This window comes from Vanessa atalanta, chromosome 19 (genome assembly GCF_905147765.1).
Source record: "Vanessa atalanta chromosome 19, ilVanAtal1.2, whole genome shotgun sequence".
Lineage (NCBI taxonomy): Eukaryota > Metazoa > Arthropoda > Insecta > Lepidoptera > Nymphalidae > Vanessa > Vanessa atalanta.
In genome coordinates this window covers 3,143,899-3,161,478 of record NC_061889.1, presented here as the reverse complement: position 1 = coordinate 3,161,478, position 17,580 = coordinate 3,143,899, and the positions used below count along the sequence as shown (strand labels likewise).

The following is a 17,580-nucleotide window of genomic DNA, read 5'->3' as shown; positions in this document are numbered from 1 at the left end:
TTATTGTCTAATTTAATTAAAGGTTAAAATAATTAGATATATCTACCATTATAAAATTTAAATTTTAAATTAACAATAATAAATATTTAGGTATTGTATTCATTTTTGTAATCCTATTTCTCATTTCTATCATTTATCTTGCTTGCATACCGTGGTCCGAACTAGATCTTTCCTTTCATTTTATACGATAGCTATGTACGATAAAATTCTAAGATCAAGGTCATTCTGTCCAAATATCAGCCAAGCGTGGCAGTCACAGAAATATTCAGCGGTCAGATCTAGTGCACAAGTGTGTGTGTACACGAAAAATTTGCACTCTTAATTCCCTTCCTATCGTAAACCGCTGGGACTATGTCCGTCTGAAAAACTTGACAACTTTACTCTATTGCCCTCTCTAGATATACAGCTTTACATGCAAGCTCTACCTACTATTATAAAATACCTAGCAGAGAAATAAAAAAAACGATTTTCGTAAAAATAAAACGAACGATGAAGTTTTTTACAACTATTCTTCAAATTAACAATGACAGCTCTATCGGAATTCGTTTTTTATAGTTTTTGCGACTTTTACGTTTTTGATACTTTTTGTATAAAGGTAAATAGTCAAGGCTATACTTTGATGTCGTTTTGAGACGAATGTAGTTATTTTTTATTGATCTTTATGTTATAAACGTTTATTTGTGATTACGACGGATTGTAATATCTATAAGCCATAGAGGTATCTTAGTTTTAAGAGACCGTATCCTCTCAAGTTTTATATTCAAATTAACTAATAAATTCCAGCAAAAGCATCGTGGTTAATATACATTAGAATATTACGTTTTCGTATTTGCCTATATAGAATATATCAAGTTTTAAAGAATATTTTTATTAGCTTCTAACGGTATATTGCTCTAACACATAGTATATATGTGCGTGTATAATAATATTCAAGATATCGTGTATTATCAAGCTCGCATCAATCAATACTAGTTACCTACAGGTGTGAACCACACCCAGCGCCCGCACGCTCATTGAAACGTGCTTTATTATTCAAAGCGATCTTTTATCTGATATAACCACACGGTAACCGATTAACGGTACCCTTTGCCAATAATTAAAAACCTTTACGCGGATCGGGAGCGAAACCGCAACAAGAAGACTACTCGCAACTGGCGCGCATCCAACCTACAACTCACTTATTATATTCTATGAGCGCGAGCTATAAACGTATTCCTGAACATATCACGTAGGCGACTACTACCAATTTTAACCAATCAGAGCGCGACAATTCAACTTAATAGTCCAGGCCACGCCCAATCACGTAACCGCCTATTACGGCCCGTGTAACGACGCAGGCTTTTAACTTCGCGATGACGTCCGATCGATGCGTCTCTCGCTCGCCCGTAGAGCGACGTCTCGTTTCGATTCCCGAGCGGTCGCCGTACCCCGTGTCTAGGCCGAGTGTGATAGAGTCGCGTTTGGCGCGTGCTTGGTTTCAGTTGCACGTCCGAGGTCGAAAGAGGGGGACGCATGCAACTGTTTTCGATAATCGGCCGCGCGTTCCGTACGTGAAAATCGGACAGTACACTGCCAGTCACGTCTGCGTAAAAACGGATATATGCCCAGAATATTTATTAAGTGGGTGGCTGTGCGTGACTTTTCTCCTGTGAATAGCTAGCCCCGTAAATGATCGGTCGCGGAAATAGGACGACTTGTTTGTTAACTGAAAACGTCTGCGCCTGAAACGATAGACATTGCAGTGTTGCTTCTAGTGAATTTTTGTGACAACGAACTTAGGAGCGAAATGTTTGGCATTTCAATTTCGAACTAGTGTCACAAAGGCTCGTAATAAATAAAATAGTGCGCGTAAATATTAAAAATGGAACTTTAAATACAGACTATTTTGGACAAAATGCGTGTGACAGCGCGGGAAAGTGGAACTGACAGATTGGAGTAATCGAAAGAACGTTGAAGTGTGTGATAATGTTGCCGTACCAAGCGGTGGCAATGGACTACGCGGTGGCGTCCGCTGGTTTCCACCACCACCAGCGACCTGGCGGGCTGCCTGGTGTGATGGGCCTACCAGGGCCTGGGCCAGGCCTCAACCCGGGGCTTAACACGGCTTTCACCCATTCCTGGTTCGTACAGACAAGCCCGGATATCTGTCGGCAGCAACAAGCATCCAACCAATCGCATCTCGAACCTGGGCACGTTTCATTTTTTTCTTTATATTTTTATTTTTAGCTATAAATTCTTCTTGAATTAAATTTACTTATTACGTTTTTAATTTTACTTACCTGATACTTGAACAAAGAAATGTAAATTGGTTCCAACATGACAGTAAAAGGTAAAGTTTTTAAACGAAATTTAAATTGCTAATTCAATTTTAATCAGTAGGTTTTGTACTTAAAAACGTTATTTAAAAATGTAGTAAGTAAATTCTCAATGTTTTGACGGCATTTTTTTTTTATTTTAGCATTGTTTTTTACGTGGCTTCTGATTACGTGCTTTATAGATTAGAATTGAACTTGGTGTTGTACAAGTGTCATAGTTTTAAGTTTAAACAAGTTTTTATTTGGCGCCATTAATGGACTAATTACTATGTTGAATATTAAACTTAATTGTATTAACAATATCATCAAATCTTGCAAAGTTTTTTACGGTGCAGAGGAGGTAGCTTAAAATTCCATTGATGTTTAATAAAAGCTTGTAAAAATGTATTGACGAAAATGATTTTTTTTTTATATATTAAATGTCGGACCAAGAAACTTAAATGAAACATCTTAAAAGAAAAAAGTTTTCTTTTTGGAAAAAACTGAACTATACTGTCACCAGACGGCTGTAATGACCTGGTATCAATACTACTATTAGTTCATTCTTGAAAATCCAATTACGAACCGCAAAGAAGCATATCAGAATTCGAATAGAATATCTTCAAAATAAAAACCTATTAAACCTTTTACTCGTCATTAAAACGAAACGAAACGAAAAAAAAAACATCAAGCAATAGCATAATAATCGTGAAATTACTTACACAAAATTGCGTTTCAATGTTTTTTTTTTTAATATTACGAAAACTTGTAATGAAACTGCTAACAACGATACAAAATTAAGAGCACGAGACAAGCGAATTTACCTCCAAAATGTAAAGATTTTAATCTCAACGACATCGTAGCTGGTTTTTCGACTTGATTATTTTCTAGGCGAGCCGTCATTAAGGGTTCGAGTACATTGTTATTAAAATAGCCTTGACGGTTTCAACAGTAACATTATTATTATCTTATTTGTAAACTAATTTACATACTAATATATTAAAAATATAAACACATATTATTTAACAAATATATACAAAAATATATAAACTTATAAAAAACACTTTTAGAAAATATTTGTCTGTAACTTTGTATAGGCATAACGAAGAAACGACTCGATTAATTTTAATTGAATTTAACATAATAATAATTAACACACTGGGTCACCATTCTCATAACTCTACGACAATTGTTACGAGGAATCAACATTTCTACAAACAAACCAAGATTAAGAAGTGTGAACTTCAGTGTTTTGTTAACATACTACATTACGATCTAATATAAAACTTTTATGAATGTTTTAATACTTTTTATAAAAAATGTACTTTCCATATAAAATAGGAGACATAATATAAACATGGTTTTATCGTCATTACGAGCTAAGGCAGGAAGTAATATACTTTATTGTTCAAGATATTTTGCAACATTACAAGAAAGAGATCCACTTAGAATTTCATAACACGTGATAACGTCGCAACTTCGAGCCTAAACATTATAATTTACAATACGAAACTAACCAAGGTTGATGTTATTTTCCGTATTAAAATAACAATATTAAAAACTATGTATAATATATAAGAACGAAGTAAAGTAAATTAAGATGTTATCGTGTCGTGACTCTTGAACAATAACGCACCGCCGCAAACGCAGACTTGTCGAGTATGAGATATTTGTATTGCCTTGAGTTAATTATATATTTTTTTAATAAAAACAAATTGTTAAATAAATAAGTGAATATACAAAAGTTGATAATTGAAATATGTTAAATAGTAAAACTCATAATTGGACGGGTAAATCATATTAAACTTTATATATTATGTAGGTTTGTTCATATATTATTTATAAGCGATGAATATACGGTATTGTTCTTATAAACTTTTGGTAAAAATATATTAATATAATTAAATTATGATTAAACTTGACAAAGATATGTAACATAACTAATATTTGGAAACCTTAGTCTGTGAATCCATAACGTCAAACTCAGAGAACAAAAAATATTGCTCTCTCTTTCGTATGTGTATAAATGATAAGGATAACCAGTGTTTTGTTACTTTAATTTAATGTAAAGGCTATATATAATATAATCAGTAACGATATCACGCAAAGCAATACGATAAGAATCTTAACATTTGTCAATATCGTCTCTAACGTTGTATAAATTTGAAATTCGTCTTTTAAAATACTACCTAATGAGCTACTAAAAAATACTTCCTAATGAGCTAATAATATAATAACTACGTCTTATTCAAATACAAATATAATGTATAAAAGGTTAATTGGCTTGGGAATTAAGTTTATTAGACTTTTTATTGTCTTCAAATGTAGCTCTAAGATACTCATGAACAACTTTTTTGAATATTCCTTAAAGTTGATCTTATGGTAGCAGATTCAACCCCTGCTCGTTGTTAGTATTTGTAGTTATCGTCCTCGGCTGCGTAATTGACTTATCTTAACTTCAGCACATACTACGCTAATTAGGATACCCCATATCGTAATTAGTATAAGCCATTGAGTATGAGATTATTAATTATAGAATCAGAATTTAAAAGAAACTATTTAGTATAATTCAAATATTTTCCTTTAGAAGTCATCCCTAACAAGTTTGATATTTATACGGTTTTACAAAAAACAATTAAAATACATTAATCATTTTATAACATATGGTAACACTTTACTTTGAACCAATTTTTAAACATTCGATAAGAAAACGAGACCCTTTGACTCAATTCAAAAACCCTTTCACACTTCATCAAAATTTTCTTAAAAAATCTTTAGAAATGTTTAGAAAACAAAAAGTAACCCACATCCGTTGTTAAGTTATTTTGATTGAAAAATAAAGACCGTGTCTAAAGACGCGTATCTATATAACTCTACAATTCAAATGAAATAAACTTAGATGTGTGCTAAAGAATTCTTGTATGTATGAGTTATTTATATTTATATGTATGCTATGAAATAGGTACTAGTGATGTGTAGAATGGTCGGCGTGTAATAATAATATTAATATTATTATTGTTTTTTAAATGGCTTGAAATAAATTGAAATATTGATTTCATCGATAAATCGTTAGTTAGTAATAATCGTAATTATTCGATAAATAAATTCCTGTAAATATTTTTTAATTGTTTGGTAAATTTAAGACTAAGATATAGAAATCAAATATTATATCGAAAATAATTATTATTTATTAGTTTGTAGCATTTTTATGTCACTCAGAATATTCTATGTATTGGACGATAATTTTAACTATTTTTTTTTAAACAATAAATTATTGTGTTGATTCAATAGGCTTAGAAAATAAAAACGGCTTAAAAATATTTATATTTTCGGATTTATTTCAACATAATATAATGTCACCGAATATATTTTTGAAAACTTTTACGTACAGTTACGGCTCTTTTTTTTTAATGATCATAGACCACAAATAAGAAAATATTAAATCCTAAATTAACTGACATAAAGTCACTATTGAATAATAAAAGAACTTGTGACATTTTTTTCATCTAACTAACAGTAAAACGTTTTTTACCGGCAGTAAGACGTTCGCAGTGAATGAATACTGACTGTTTAGATTTGAAATCTATTAGACATTGACAAAGAGATCAATTTTGACGTTTGAAATGTTCTTTTTTTGAAATTTACAAGTGAATATTATAGTATTTTTAGTGATAAAAATTTCATGTCGTGAATACAAAAATAATTCGAATTTCAAACTCGAATTCAGCCAGTTAGTACAATATTTTTTAATCAAATAATAAATAAGTTTTGATACAATAATTAATTTTATCTGTGAAGCAGCAGGTATTATTTAACGTAGATGTATTTTTATTACAATTTGCCTTCAATTTCGACGACATGAACTCAACTCTACGACTATGACTGTGCTTAATTTGTGTTCATAATTCATCTGGTACTCTGTGACATATAAAAAAACACATTCGATCTAGAAATCTGCATGTGTGCGATAACATTGTACGACATGTATATATGTGATATACCTACTACGCCCCTGTGGAGCGTTCATTGCTCGGCAAAGATCAAAACCTTCTCCTCGAGCAGAAGAATAGCAGCAGTGTATGACTAGTTGTTACTAAAGTTTCTATAACTCAACGCATTTCAAGCGTTATAAAACGCAATTCGGGTCAAATATGTTGAACGTTACGAAACTTTTATTTCGTAAAATTTGTAAAAAAAACTAATATCAATATTGGACACAATATCAAAACTATTCAACAGCTACCTAGCAATCATTAGATGAAGATTAACTGGGACTACCATTATAACATGATGTACGAACAGTAAATGTACAAACGACTTTCAACTTTATGCCGTTAAGATAATGCTATATCGATATTAACAGTAAACGACAGTTTTGTTGGATTTAAAAATGATAGCCGGGCCCTTTTTAGATATATGGATCTATTACGTTTTGTCTTGTGTTGTTCTCGATGTATACAGGGTGATTGTATTTAATATTTTCATTATTTTTAGCAGGATTAAAATAACTCATCAAACCATTTCAATTGTTTAGGTTATTTTTAAGAAAAATGTTTTAGATGTAACTTTTTAAGGTCGAAATTGAGTACAACGTTTAATGTTTGAGTTAAACGAATCTGACGCTGTAATATATAGCTTATGTAGTAACACGACTTATTTTTTTTTCTAAGTCGTGTTAAAGTAGATAAAGTATTAATTAAAATGATAAAATACTTTATGAACATTCTGTAGATCACGGTAGTGGGTTCAATCAGCGGGCGAACGCTGAATCACGCTAATTCGTCCCGCCCTCTGTTCATTCGAGTTTTTGTCGAGCTGCCGGATAGCGTGTCTTAACACTTTCAACTAGATATATTATAGAATAACTAAAAGAAAAAGTACATTTCGAATATATCCAAGCAATGAACGGTATAACATTGGTCCATTTTATTAAAAATATTAAATATGTATAAATATCTTCCTGTCTGTGATGATAAATCTTTGAGACTTTAATATAGTGATAAAGTCGACATTGAGGACTTCTTTATCGTATCCTATATTAATTGATATCACTACTTTAAATTATGTTTTAAGTATTATGACTTATTTTCTTTTACCGCAAAGAGAATGTGAAGAGCGCTTTATAATAATACAAGGTATGATTATATTAATATAAAAATAGTTAAATTATATATTTTATAATACGAAATAATATATAACGGAGTTTAGTTTAACCAGCAAAGGGTTTGTATTTTGATATTCATTACTTAGACACGGTTCTAACAACGACAATAATTTCTTAAAATGAGACCTATGACAGCGTAAGAATACACAGTGGTGCTCTTGATTATCGATACAAAAATAATTATCTAAGCTAAATAATTAATTTTGTATTTATAATTCATATCGTGCTCGGCGGTTAAGTAAAAGATTTCAATTCATTTAATATGTATATAACTGATTATTGGTTAAGAGTAAAAACTGAGTGCCTTGTCAGTTCTCGGTAGAATCTACATTCCGAACCGGTGGCAGTTTTAGTTTTAATTTGATCATGTAAAACGACGATTAGTGCTCGAAAGAGCCCGAATAAAGTATATTTTGATTTAAGATCTAACATGTGTGTGTGATTTGTGTTACTCTCATGTGAAAATAAATTTCGTCTTAATAAGATAAATTAGTACTGAAGAGGCATGGCAAGGATCTTAGTATAAGTTTGATGAATGATAAAGTAATAGAATACTTTAGATTAAAGACCTACTAACAAATATAAACGAGCAGTTGCCGCTCGCAGTTTCACGTTGGGCTTGGCACAGTCCTGAGGTTGTCAGGTTTTATGTGTAAAAGAAACCTACGTCCTTGCTATTGAAGTTCAAGCTAGCTTCTTGGCAAATTTAATAAATTCGGTTCAGTACTTTGGCTGTGTAAGAGCAACACAAGAAGTAACTTTCGCATTTATAATATTAGTATTGATAACAACAGAATAACCCCAAGGCCATTATCCAAGGCGGCATATTATCGCCTCCGTTATGTTCACATTTAGTCAATTATAGTCTCATTCTATATTTTGACAAACGATTATCCGACATTACGAAACCATTATTGGCTATAAAAGCGAATAAAATTTATGAAATCGATGTTTCAAAAAACTGCATCAATTTTCGTCTGCGGTTCGAATGCGGTTAAATGCAGGTGCTTTTTGAAATGTTATTTTAAAACGGAATTCTCTATATTTCGGTAAAAAATACCTAGTGATACCGGTAAATTATTTTCGAAATTTAAAAGTTTGTAATAGTTTCACTTCTGGTAAAAATGCTTTTATAATTTTATGTCGTGTTGTGGTTTAAGATAGTTAAACAATATTTCATATTTAAGTTATTTAAAAATGTTGTCTTTCTTTCGAATAAGGAATCAATCTTAACAGAAAGATAAACATCAGTATTTAACTAACAATTCATTAAGCAATGTTTATAAGTAAATGTATTTGCCAAGTTATGTCCTACATAAAAAAATGGGTATAATTCCTTAACGTATATTTTTTCTTTTTTTTTATGAATTAAGTAGGCGGATAAGCAAATGCGCAACCTAATGGTAAGTGGTCACCACTACTATAGACATTGGCGCTGTAAGAAATTTTAACCATTCTTTACATCGCTAGTATACTGCCAAACTTGGGAACTACGATGTTGTCTTGTACCTTAAGTTACTGACATACTCATTCTTAAAACCGGAACACAACAATAGTATGTATTGTTGTTTGGCGGTAAAATATCTAAGTAGTGGGGACACCAATTCATACACAAGCACAAAGTCTTGCACAAAGCGCTATGTTATAAAATATTGGGCTTCAAAGTTTCAAGCGTAACTTCATTTCGTACAATAATATGGTATTTACTCATATTAGGTACACGTAGGAGGAATTCAAGGTAACATTTCAAAAGAACAAAAAAACGACAAATTTATTTTTAAATAGCTATGATACAGTTGTCATTTACATTTTTATTACCGTGCAATCTCGTGGAATGCAGTGTTATCAGAACGACATATCAGAGTTTGTCATAAGATCAAGAGCAGAGCATTGTATGTTTCTTTCACAATTAACATTATTTTATACCAGATTTTGATGGTAAAATTATAAAATGCGCTATCTCATCTTAACTACTCTATAAATTACTCATACACGTTTCCGTAAACATATTTTCGCATGATATATTTTGGTATGGAACTCTTTCATTGAAAATTTTCATGACCAAAGGTAGATTCGATTAAAAGTCCGCACTAATTTGGCTGAAATATAATACCTTCCTTATATTTTTTTACATAGGAAAGGAGGAAAAATACTATCTAAGATTGTTTACAAAAAAGAATAAGCGGCATCTCAATAGAAGTATGTTCGTTGCCATATAGTTCTACGAAATTTAATAAGCATTCCGTTAAACTAAGTGGTATGTGGGGTGACCATCAATCAAGTCAGACCAGTCGGGATTAACGGGACAAGTGTCCCGAAAATGATGCATTATTTCCCCCTTTACCTCATCAACGGACTTTTGTAGTGACCCCTGTTGTTTTAATTCCTTCTTTTAGGGTTGAATTGGCATCGAGATAGGGCGAGGGTCATCATCGATTCATTGTGGTATATTGATCAGCTGTTATCAGTCATTGAGGACTATTACATGTTTTTTTTTTATGATATAGGTAGGTGGACGGACAAATGGGCCACTCGATGCTAAGTGTGCCAGTACGCCAATACGACACCAACTTTGGGAGCCAAAACGCTATGTCGCCTATGCCTGTAATTACATTGGCTTTATCACGAGAATAACGATTTGACTGAAAAAATTAAGATAAAGTTAAAAGCTGTTACCAGTAAAATCGCTATATTTTGTGTAAGAACATTTAGCTTGAAGTTCAAAAGAACGCATCCGAATAGTCGTTGATAATAAAGAGCAGCACAGTGTTCCTAAACTGCAAGTTTCCAGACAAAAATGCGGGAAAAATTCGCTCCCGCCCCGGGCGCAATCAGCCGTCCCTTCAGTCGATTATTGCAAATAACTATTATTTCCTTCTCCTTTCAATTGGCAGCGAATACAGCCCCAACGTTTCTCTTTGTATTGCTAATTTTAAGCAACGTTAGTTTTACTCTATTTAGAGGCACCTTAGAAACTAAATTCACTCATTCGAATTATTTAACTTTATTATTTTGATTTGTACGTTTTTAATATAAGGAACCCTTAAGTCATACTTGAAAATCTTGAACAACTATTTAAAATTTTATAAAAATTGCTATAAATAAATAAATATAATATGCCTTTTTGTGTTAAAAAATAAAACAATCTCATTAATTCAACCATAATCCCTTTGCCCACTATCAGATGGGACCTTTATCCCCAGATAACTATTTTATTCATCACAGACCCATCCAAAGCAAATCCCGGTTATTGCATTTATGAATGAAACAATTTTCCAGTTTCGTTACGATTTCGGCAGGCAATTTGCTAAGCGGCTAGCAACCATTAGTCATGCTCGTATCGACGCGTCGAGCAGATTGGCCATTTTTTGTCCATAAATGCGGGATCACTGCCCACTGGGGTGCGAGACTGTTGTATGCAGAATGAATACTATTTTGCTCTAGTTTTTATCTACAGCGATCCATTTATATTAGTCGCTTACGTCGGAGCACCTTATTACAATTCGATAATTTAGTCATTACATTTTGAAGTATCATAAAAGACTGTGACGCGTGAAAAAACTTTGATTTAGATATTGCAGAAAAACTTGATTATTCTTTCGTGAATGTTACATTAAATAAAGCAACGATCGAAATTGTTTCTTTCGCAGTTTATTATTTCGTAATAAATATAAACATTCGTTCTTAATCCTATATAAATCAAGCAAGCATTCTATTACTGTATAAATTATATCAAGTACGTTTTTTTAGTATATTTAGCCCACGTTAATTAAAACATTTAATTAGATACATTATCTAGAGCAAAAACAAACATACCTGTTAATTGCTAGCTATTTCAATGTAAGCAAGCATTCAATCAACATCTTACCCTATTGATATTCGTATCTCGTTTGAAAGGAAAATTGGATATGACGTGATTATTAAAGTCCGTCTAAAGACCGGCAATTTGGCCAGTGCGCAAATCGCTAGTCCCAGCGGACAGGGCAGTTGGCTTTATTTATTTTTGTCCAGAATTCTACGATAAATGCACCAATGCGTGCTTATTTGACTTTGCAAAAATACATGTCTTATATAAATATAAAAGTTTCATTATAAAAGTAATTGAATTTCGAAAATTGTTATTTATATTTTAAGGGCATTCTAGAAATTTCTACTCTTTATGTCATAATTAAATAGCTTAAATTTACGTTGGCCCGCACCCATGAATTCCGCATTTAAGTGATAAAAATTTATCTAGATTAACCTTGTATGACGTCAGATCTAACTGTAAACTTTATGTTATTAAGGCGTTAGAAGATTTTGGATAAGACGATGTCGTACAATATTTTTTATTATTTTCATCAAATATTTAAAGTTTATATATATTTATGTAATTCTTAGAAACAAGTGAAGTATTCTTATGCCTTGTTTAACGCTTATAAAATATTTTGGAAACAATCGATTAGTTAGTATCACTATTGAAATTTATTTTTCTTTTTAGCAAATTTTTAGACTCAGTGGATAGAGTACTAGGATCTTAGCCTTAGATGATTGCGGTTTCAAACAAAGGCAAGCACCACTGAGCTTGTTTTCAATATTAATCAAGACATATGATAACAAATATAATTAATTTAAGATATATAATAACTATGAACATAAAAACGAAATGGAATATCGATACAGTAGTATTTGAACCCGTTTTGTATGTCTTAAACGAACGTATCATCGTTTGTGAGGGAACCTGACCAATGTGCTTAGTAATTCTGATAAGTCAAAGTGGAAAGCTATTCAAAGTCACGAGGTCGTTCTGAAATTCGCCGAGTCATATTAAATTCATCTCCAAGGTGCCCGGTAGGATGAGTGTCCCATGAGACGGGAACCGTCTGATTATTTCCGAACTGGACGAAATGAACGTTTGATAGCGACAATGACTATAGAAGTTACGTTTTAAGAGATTTTGAAAAGACGTGCAAACTTCCTTTAAATGTGCTGACGAATATTATATAATAATTTACATTATATTCGTCATAAACAGATAATCTCAAATTAATTACATGAAAACATAGTGCTTTTAGCGTAATTAGATTGCGGTCTTCGGTTAAAATTATTGTTTATCCTGTCGATGAGTTCGGTTTTATTTAAAATATCAACCATTATTTTTTGTACTATACTCGTTATATTTTAATTATATTTTAATATAATATTTAATATCTTATATTTTAATTTTGTAAATTTATAACTGGTCTAAACGATGTTAAAGTATCACGACATTTCGGTTACGCTACACTCGTCTTATAGCTAAAACGGTTACCGTGACCTTTGCTTGGACACGCGTATTTCCAATCGTGCTGAACGTCCTGAGTATTTCACACCCTTTGACATAACATGCTTATAAAAAAACTAAACCAAAGTTTTTTGTTATACTGTGCCTATATTTTGAAGCTTTAAATACTTAGTAATAACTTAGTCTTGATTATCCCAACTAATATTAAAAATTCAGACTGTTTGTTTGTTTCACTTACTTGTATTAACTACTCAACTGATCATCATGACATTTTGGTATAGAGAGGTACTTACATATCGAATCCGACATCACTAAGGACTCAGGTCATGCAACATCAATAGGTGAAGTCGTAGGCAGAAACTTATAATACAATTGATAACTTAGTCCAATCTTTCATATTTAATATTAGATAAATACGTAAGAATTAAAGCCTTGAATAATGAGATATCAAAATAATTATTATAAATTATTTCGTATTTTTGAACGATTCGATTGGAATTCCACGCCAAATAGGTTATTAGAATGTCCTTATTAACTTAAGAACATATAATGACGGGCGGATCGAAGCAATCTATGCAATCAAAGATGGCGGCTGTCATTATGACATTATACTCACAGATTATATCTGCGAAAATAATCGTCGGCCATATCAATAATCCCGAGGCGTAATAAGCCGATGACATTTTCATTTCCTATGTCAAATAGTGACACCCTTCACGCGTTTATGCCCTTTGGATAAATATTTCGTTTGGTCGTTTTAACTAATACGTGTATATTAACATTGTCGATGTTGATTAATGATCTTTTGTTGTTGATAAATAAGAACAAATTGTTTTCAATTACTTATGTTGTAAAATATCGTATTGTACAATGGTTCCTTTTGTCAAAATATATTTTATTGTTTTTTTTTCGATAAATCCTATTAAACTTAAAAAAAGGTTTTTTACCAAAAATTTAAAAATAGTCAATCTTAAATACTGTACTTTACTAAAGAAATACTAACACTGAAATACTTCGATTTATTCGAATTTCCTTCCAAGTGACCGTAGGTCTGAAAGGCCCCCGGGACTGGACGGTTGACTAAATTCCAGGGGCTCAAATGTCCGCTTTTAAAGAAAGCTAGCCGACCCTTAGCTTATAGGGTGTGAATTTCTCTTTGAAAAGTTTCACTCCGTTTAACTCTATTACACCCACTACTTTGTATCGAATTTTTCTAACGGAATCCCATTCCTGTAAAAGAACGAGTTAAAGAATAAAGGTATATTTGTCGAGGAGAAATAAATAGCTATTTATAGTGAGTCTGTTTCCCTCTTTATTATTTGTAATATCTCATAATATAATAGATATGTTGATTCTATATAAGCTTATTACGTGTAATTACATATTACGCTGAGTTGTGTTACATTAATGATACAAAAAATATTCGGATTTCATTTGAACAAGGCTGTATATTTAAAATATTTAAGGCGTTCTATTTAGTACTATAAAATTAAGAAAAAAAAATTGGTTGTTTTTATTCCCAATTGAAACGCTTAATAAATATATTTTTGAAAATGGAATTTATTACCACAATAATAATATCTATGATTGTAACACACCTCAACTCCAAGTCCTTTGTCACAAATTGTAACAGTTTAAGGATCCATAATACCCACTTACAACCCCATATTTCATAAAAATATTAAGAAGCATTTTATTGTCGGCTTTTAGAATGTCTCTCATTGATCTCAAGTGGATCATTTTTCGTTACCACTTATCAATAATAATGTTTTATCATATTGCTTAGAATAAAATTCTCACAATGATTTTATTAGATTGACAAAGACACAAAGATTTAACGTTTTAGACACGTAAATAATATCTTCGAAATAGATTGGTAAATATGCACACTATGTATCAGATACATTAAAATAATATACATACATCGATTCGACTAATCCTAACAATTAATAACTTTATTTTTTTATTGATTTCGTTCAATAAATAAAATAATAAATATATGTTTTTTAGAGTGAAATATATAATCTGTTCCCATGTATTGATCACATTAAACCACAACAAAGAAAACCAATGTTTAGACATACGACTATTCAAGCAGAAAATACTTAAAAATTCCCAGGCGCGGTATCAAAGACCCATAACAAGAGATTATACAACCGAATAGACGCACATCATTGCAACGGTTAATCGAAGTGTCGACCTTTAGTGTCAACCCTTCAGAGGTGACAGATCACAATAAATGCGATGACATGAAAGGTCGGAAAGACTGTATTTAGGCTCCGTTAATCTACAGCTACCTGATAGCTTAATCTGTGAACAATGGTTAAAGTGCGATATTTCAAAAAGAGAACTTTATGGTTTGCTCGTTAATAAGGGATTAAATGATGTGTTTGAAACATTTTTTTTTAGAATCGATAAAAGCTAGTATAGCCAAGGCGTGAGTAATCAATCCGCGATAGGATATAATTTTTTATTTATTAAATAGATATTAACATAATGTAAGTAACTCTGACACTATGTATAAAATTTAACTTAACTTAAAAAGTTTTTATTTTTGTTCTTAATGAGAAAAATATTCAAAGTATAGTGAGATACGTATATAATTAATTAATATCACAAAATGAGAACCGAAGTGACATTTAAATGTAATAGACGAACTGTCATCTCCGTCATGCTATGCAAGTTATTCCCCGGGGCGTACTAATTCTTGCCCGGGCACAACTCAATTTGTCCCGGGCACATTAGTCGTAACTCCCGCGACACGGTTGCGTAGTGGACGACGTTTTATTACCTCTACCCGACTTCGATTTCCGTGTACATCTCCCTATTTCAATTTGCACTATTTTTTTCCCGATAGAATACACATAGCCTTTAGCGCTTTGGAATAGAGTTTATTTTAGCTTATATATTTTTCCGAATTGGGACGTTTTTCTTTGAGCCTATTCCAATCAACGCTGACCAATGTGTTTGATAAATGCGAGGTAAATTTAGACTTTAAGTCTGTTAGGAATAGAGACCGTTTTCGCGCGTAGATTGGCTGAGTGAATATTCAAGGGGGTCAAGGCGTTAGTAGCGTATTGTGGGTTTGATTCCCAGGTGTACAGGGCGTCGAGACACGTACGGGAACACTTAAAGACAGCCACTTCTAAAATGAAGGGAGGTCCGTCATAAAAATTGGACGGAACGAAAACATTGGAGTGATCTTAGTACTAAGAAGAATTTATAGGGGAAAAGGTATCCAAAATAAAAACGAAGTATTGTTTTACTATTGGAATTCGCAGACTCGTCTAAATATTATCTATTGTGAAAGAATTGTATAAACATAATATATTATATCTAGATTATATTACGGGAACTAACGTCATTACATATCTTTGTGACGCAGTGAGATCTGACCGATTATTCTCGATAAAAACGTAACTTAATATGCCTTATAATACTTTGTAAATATGCTTTCCGCTGTACCTACAATTGGTCGTGAAGTGATTTACTTATATATAGATACTTGCTACAGTACCAATGTCTCTCAGGTGAGATGTTTGATCATATGCATTGATAAATAAAAAAAATGTCTATCGTAAATTAGGTTATGTGTCGACGTATAAAATAAACAGTACTGATTATATAACTAATGACCATCTTTTAGTTTTCTGAACGCAAAGCTGGCAAAAGCTTAACTTCTTAGCTAAGAGTATTAACCTACCTATCAGAATTAAATGCTTACGGCCTTTTGGCACTGTGCCTCAAGGTTCATTAAAAGGTTTCTTATATTTTATGAACCGTTATTTTTTTACTCACTGTATATAATGGATAAAAAAAAAATCTTATATACCTAATATACAAATTATTTTTACAAAAAAAACGAATACTTTTGCATGTATGTAATTTCTATGTATAGAAGGCATCCTTCATCGTTAACAGATAATTAAATACATGATGTAATATTTTAATCAGTTTTGTTAAATTATTTATTAATCAACATCTTCACACATCTACGAATATAATTAACATAAATAGATACATAATGTGACGTCATAAAACACACACTACTATAAAACGTTACAACTATAAATAATATAAAATAAAAGATATAGAAAAATCAAAATTTAATATCGCTTAATATATTACATAATAGCTAGGGGCGGTCAACCCTCGGTCACTGTAAAGTTATTTTAAACAATTTAATGCCGCAATGGGTCAAAACTGACCCTCGAGTAACATTAAATCAAGCTCAAAGGGCCGGTTGTTTTATACTTTAACCGTTTTGTATCGTTATCGGAAAATTTGATCTGATATCTTTTAAAGGGTACGTAAAGATTTTCTTTATATTTAAGAGTTATTAGTCCCTAAACTGTAGTTATTTTTCGGTAGGGGAACTGGACTTTAATTTTCATTTCAATTCCTTACACTTGAGCCAGCTTTGTATACTTACTAAGTTATACCTAAACGAAGCGAGCGAGCTGATTATTACAAATTATTTATTTATACGTATTTACGTATCTTTTCAAGTATTTTATATATTTGAAATCATCTTTTCAAGTATTTACTTGAAAAGATGATTTATACATTATCGGTTGCATTTTTTAAATTTATGACTCACAATGACTAGTCAAGTTTCATGACACGAAAACATTTCAGCAACGTCACGGACATTTCCGAATGACCTTACTCAGGTGACAATAAACTCGAGTCTCCCGGGAAGTCAGTAATCTAGCTCGATCGTAAACCAGGCCCATCAGAGGATCGCTTACTCCGCACCTTGGGTTTAGCACCCCTGCACGTAAACTTAAACTCGGTGTCCTAATGTATTTTTGTGTTTTGATTAAAATTGTTAAAAATAATAAAAGTGTGACAGTATC

General features: G+C 31.8%; 1 protein-coding gene across 2 annotated transcripts in view; it reads left to right on the top strand.

The window, feature by feature from the left end:
• Positions 1 to 1,492: 1,492 nt before the first annotated feature.
• Positions 1,493 to 17,580, top strand: part of LOC125071387 (protein trachealess) — a 56,044-nt gene continuing 39,956 nt past the window's right edge. For both annotated transcript variants that reach the window (XM_047681609.1, XM_047681608.1), the window contains exon 1: positions 1,493 to 2,189. In XM_047681609.1, the coding sequence (XP_047537565.1) occupies positions 1,966 to 2,189 (224 nt within the window). In that variant the 5' untranslated portion in view covers positions 1,493 to 1,965. The remainder of the gene's footprint in view (positions 2,190 to 17,580) is intronic.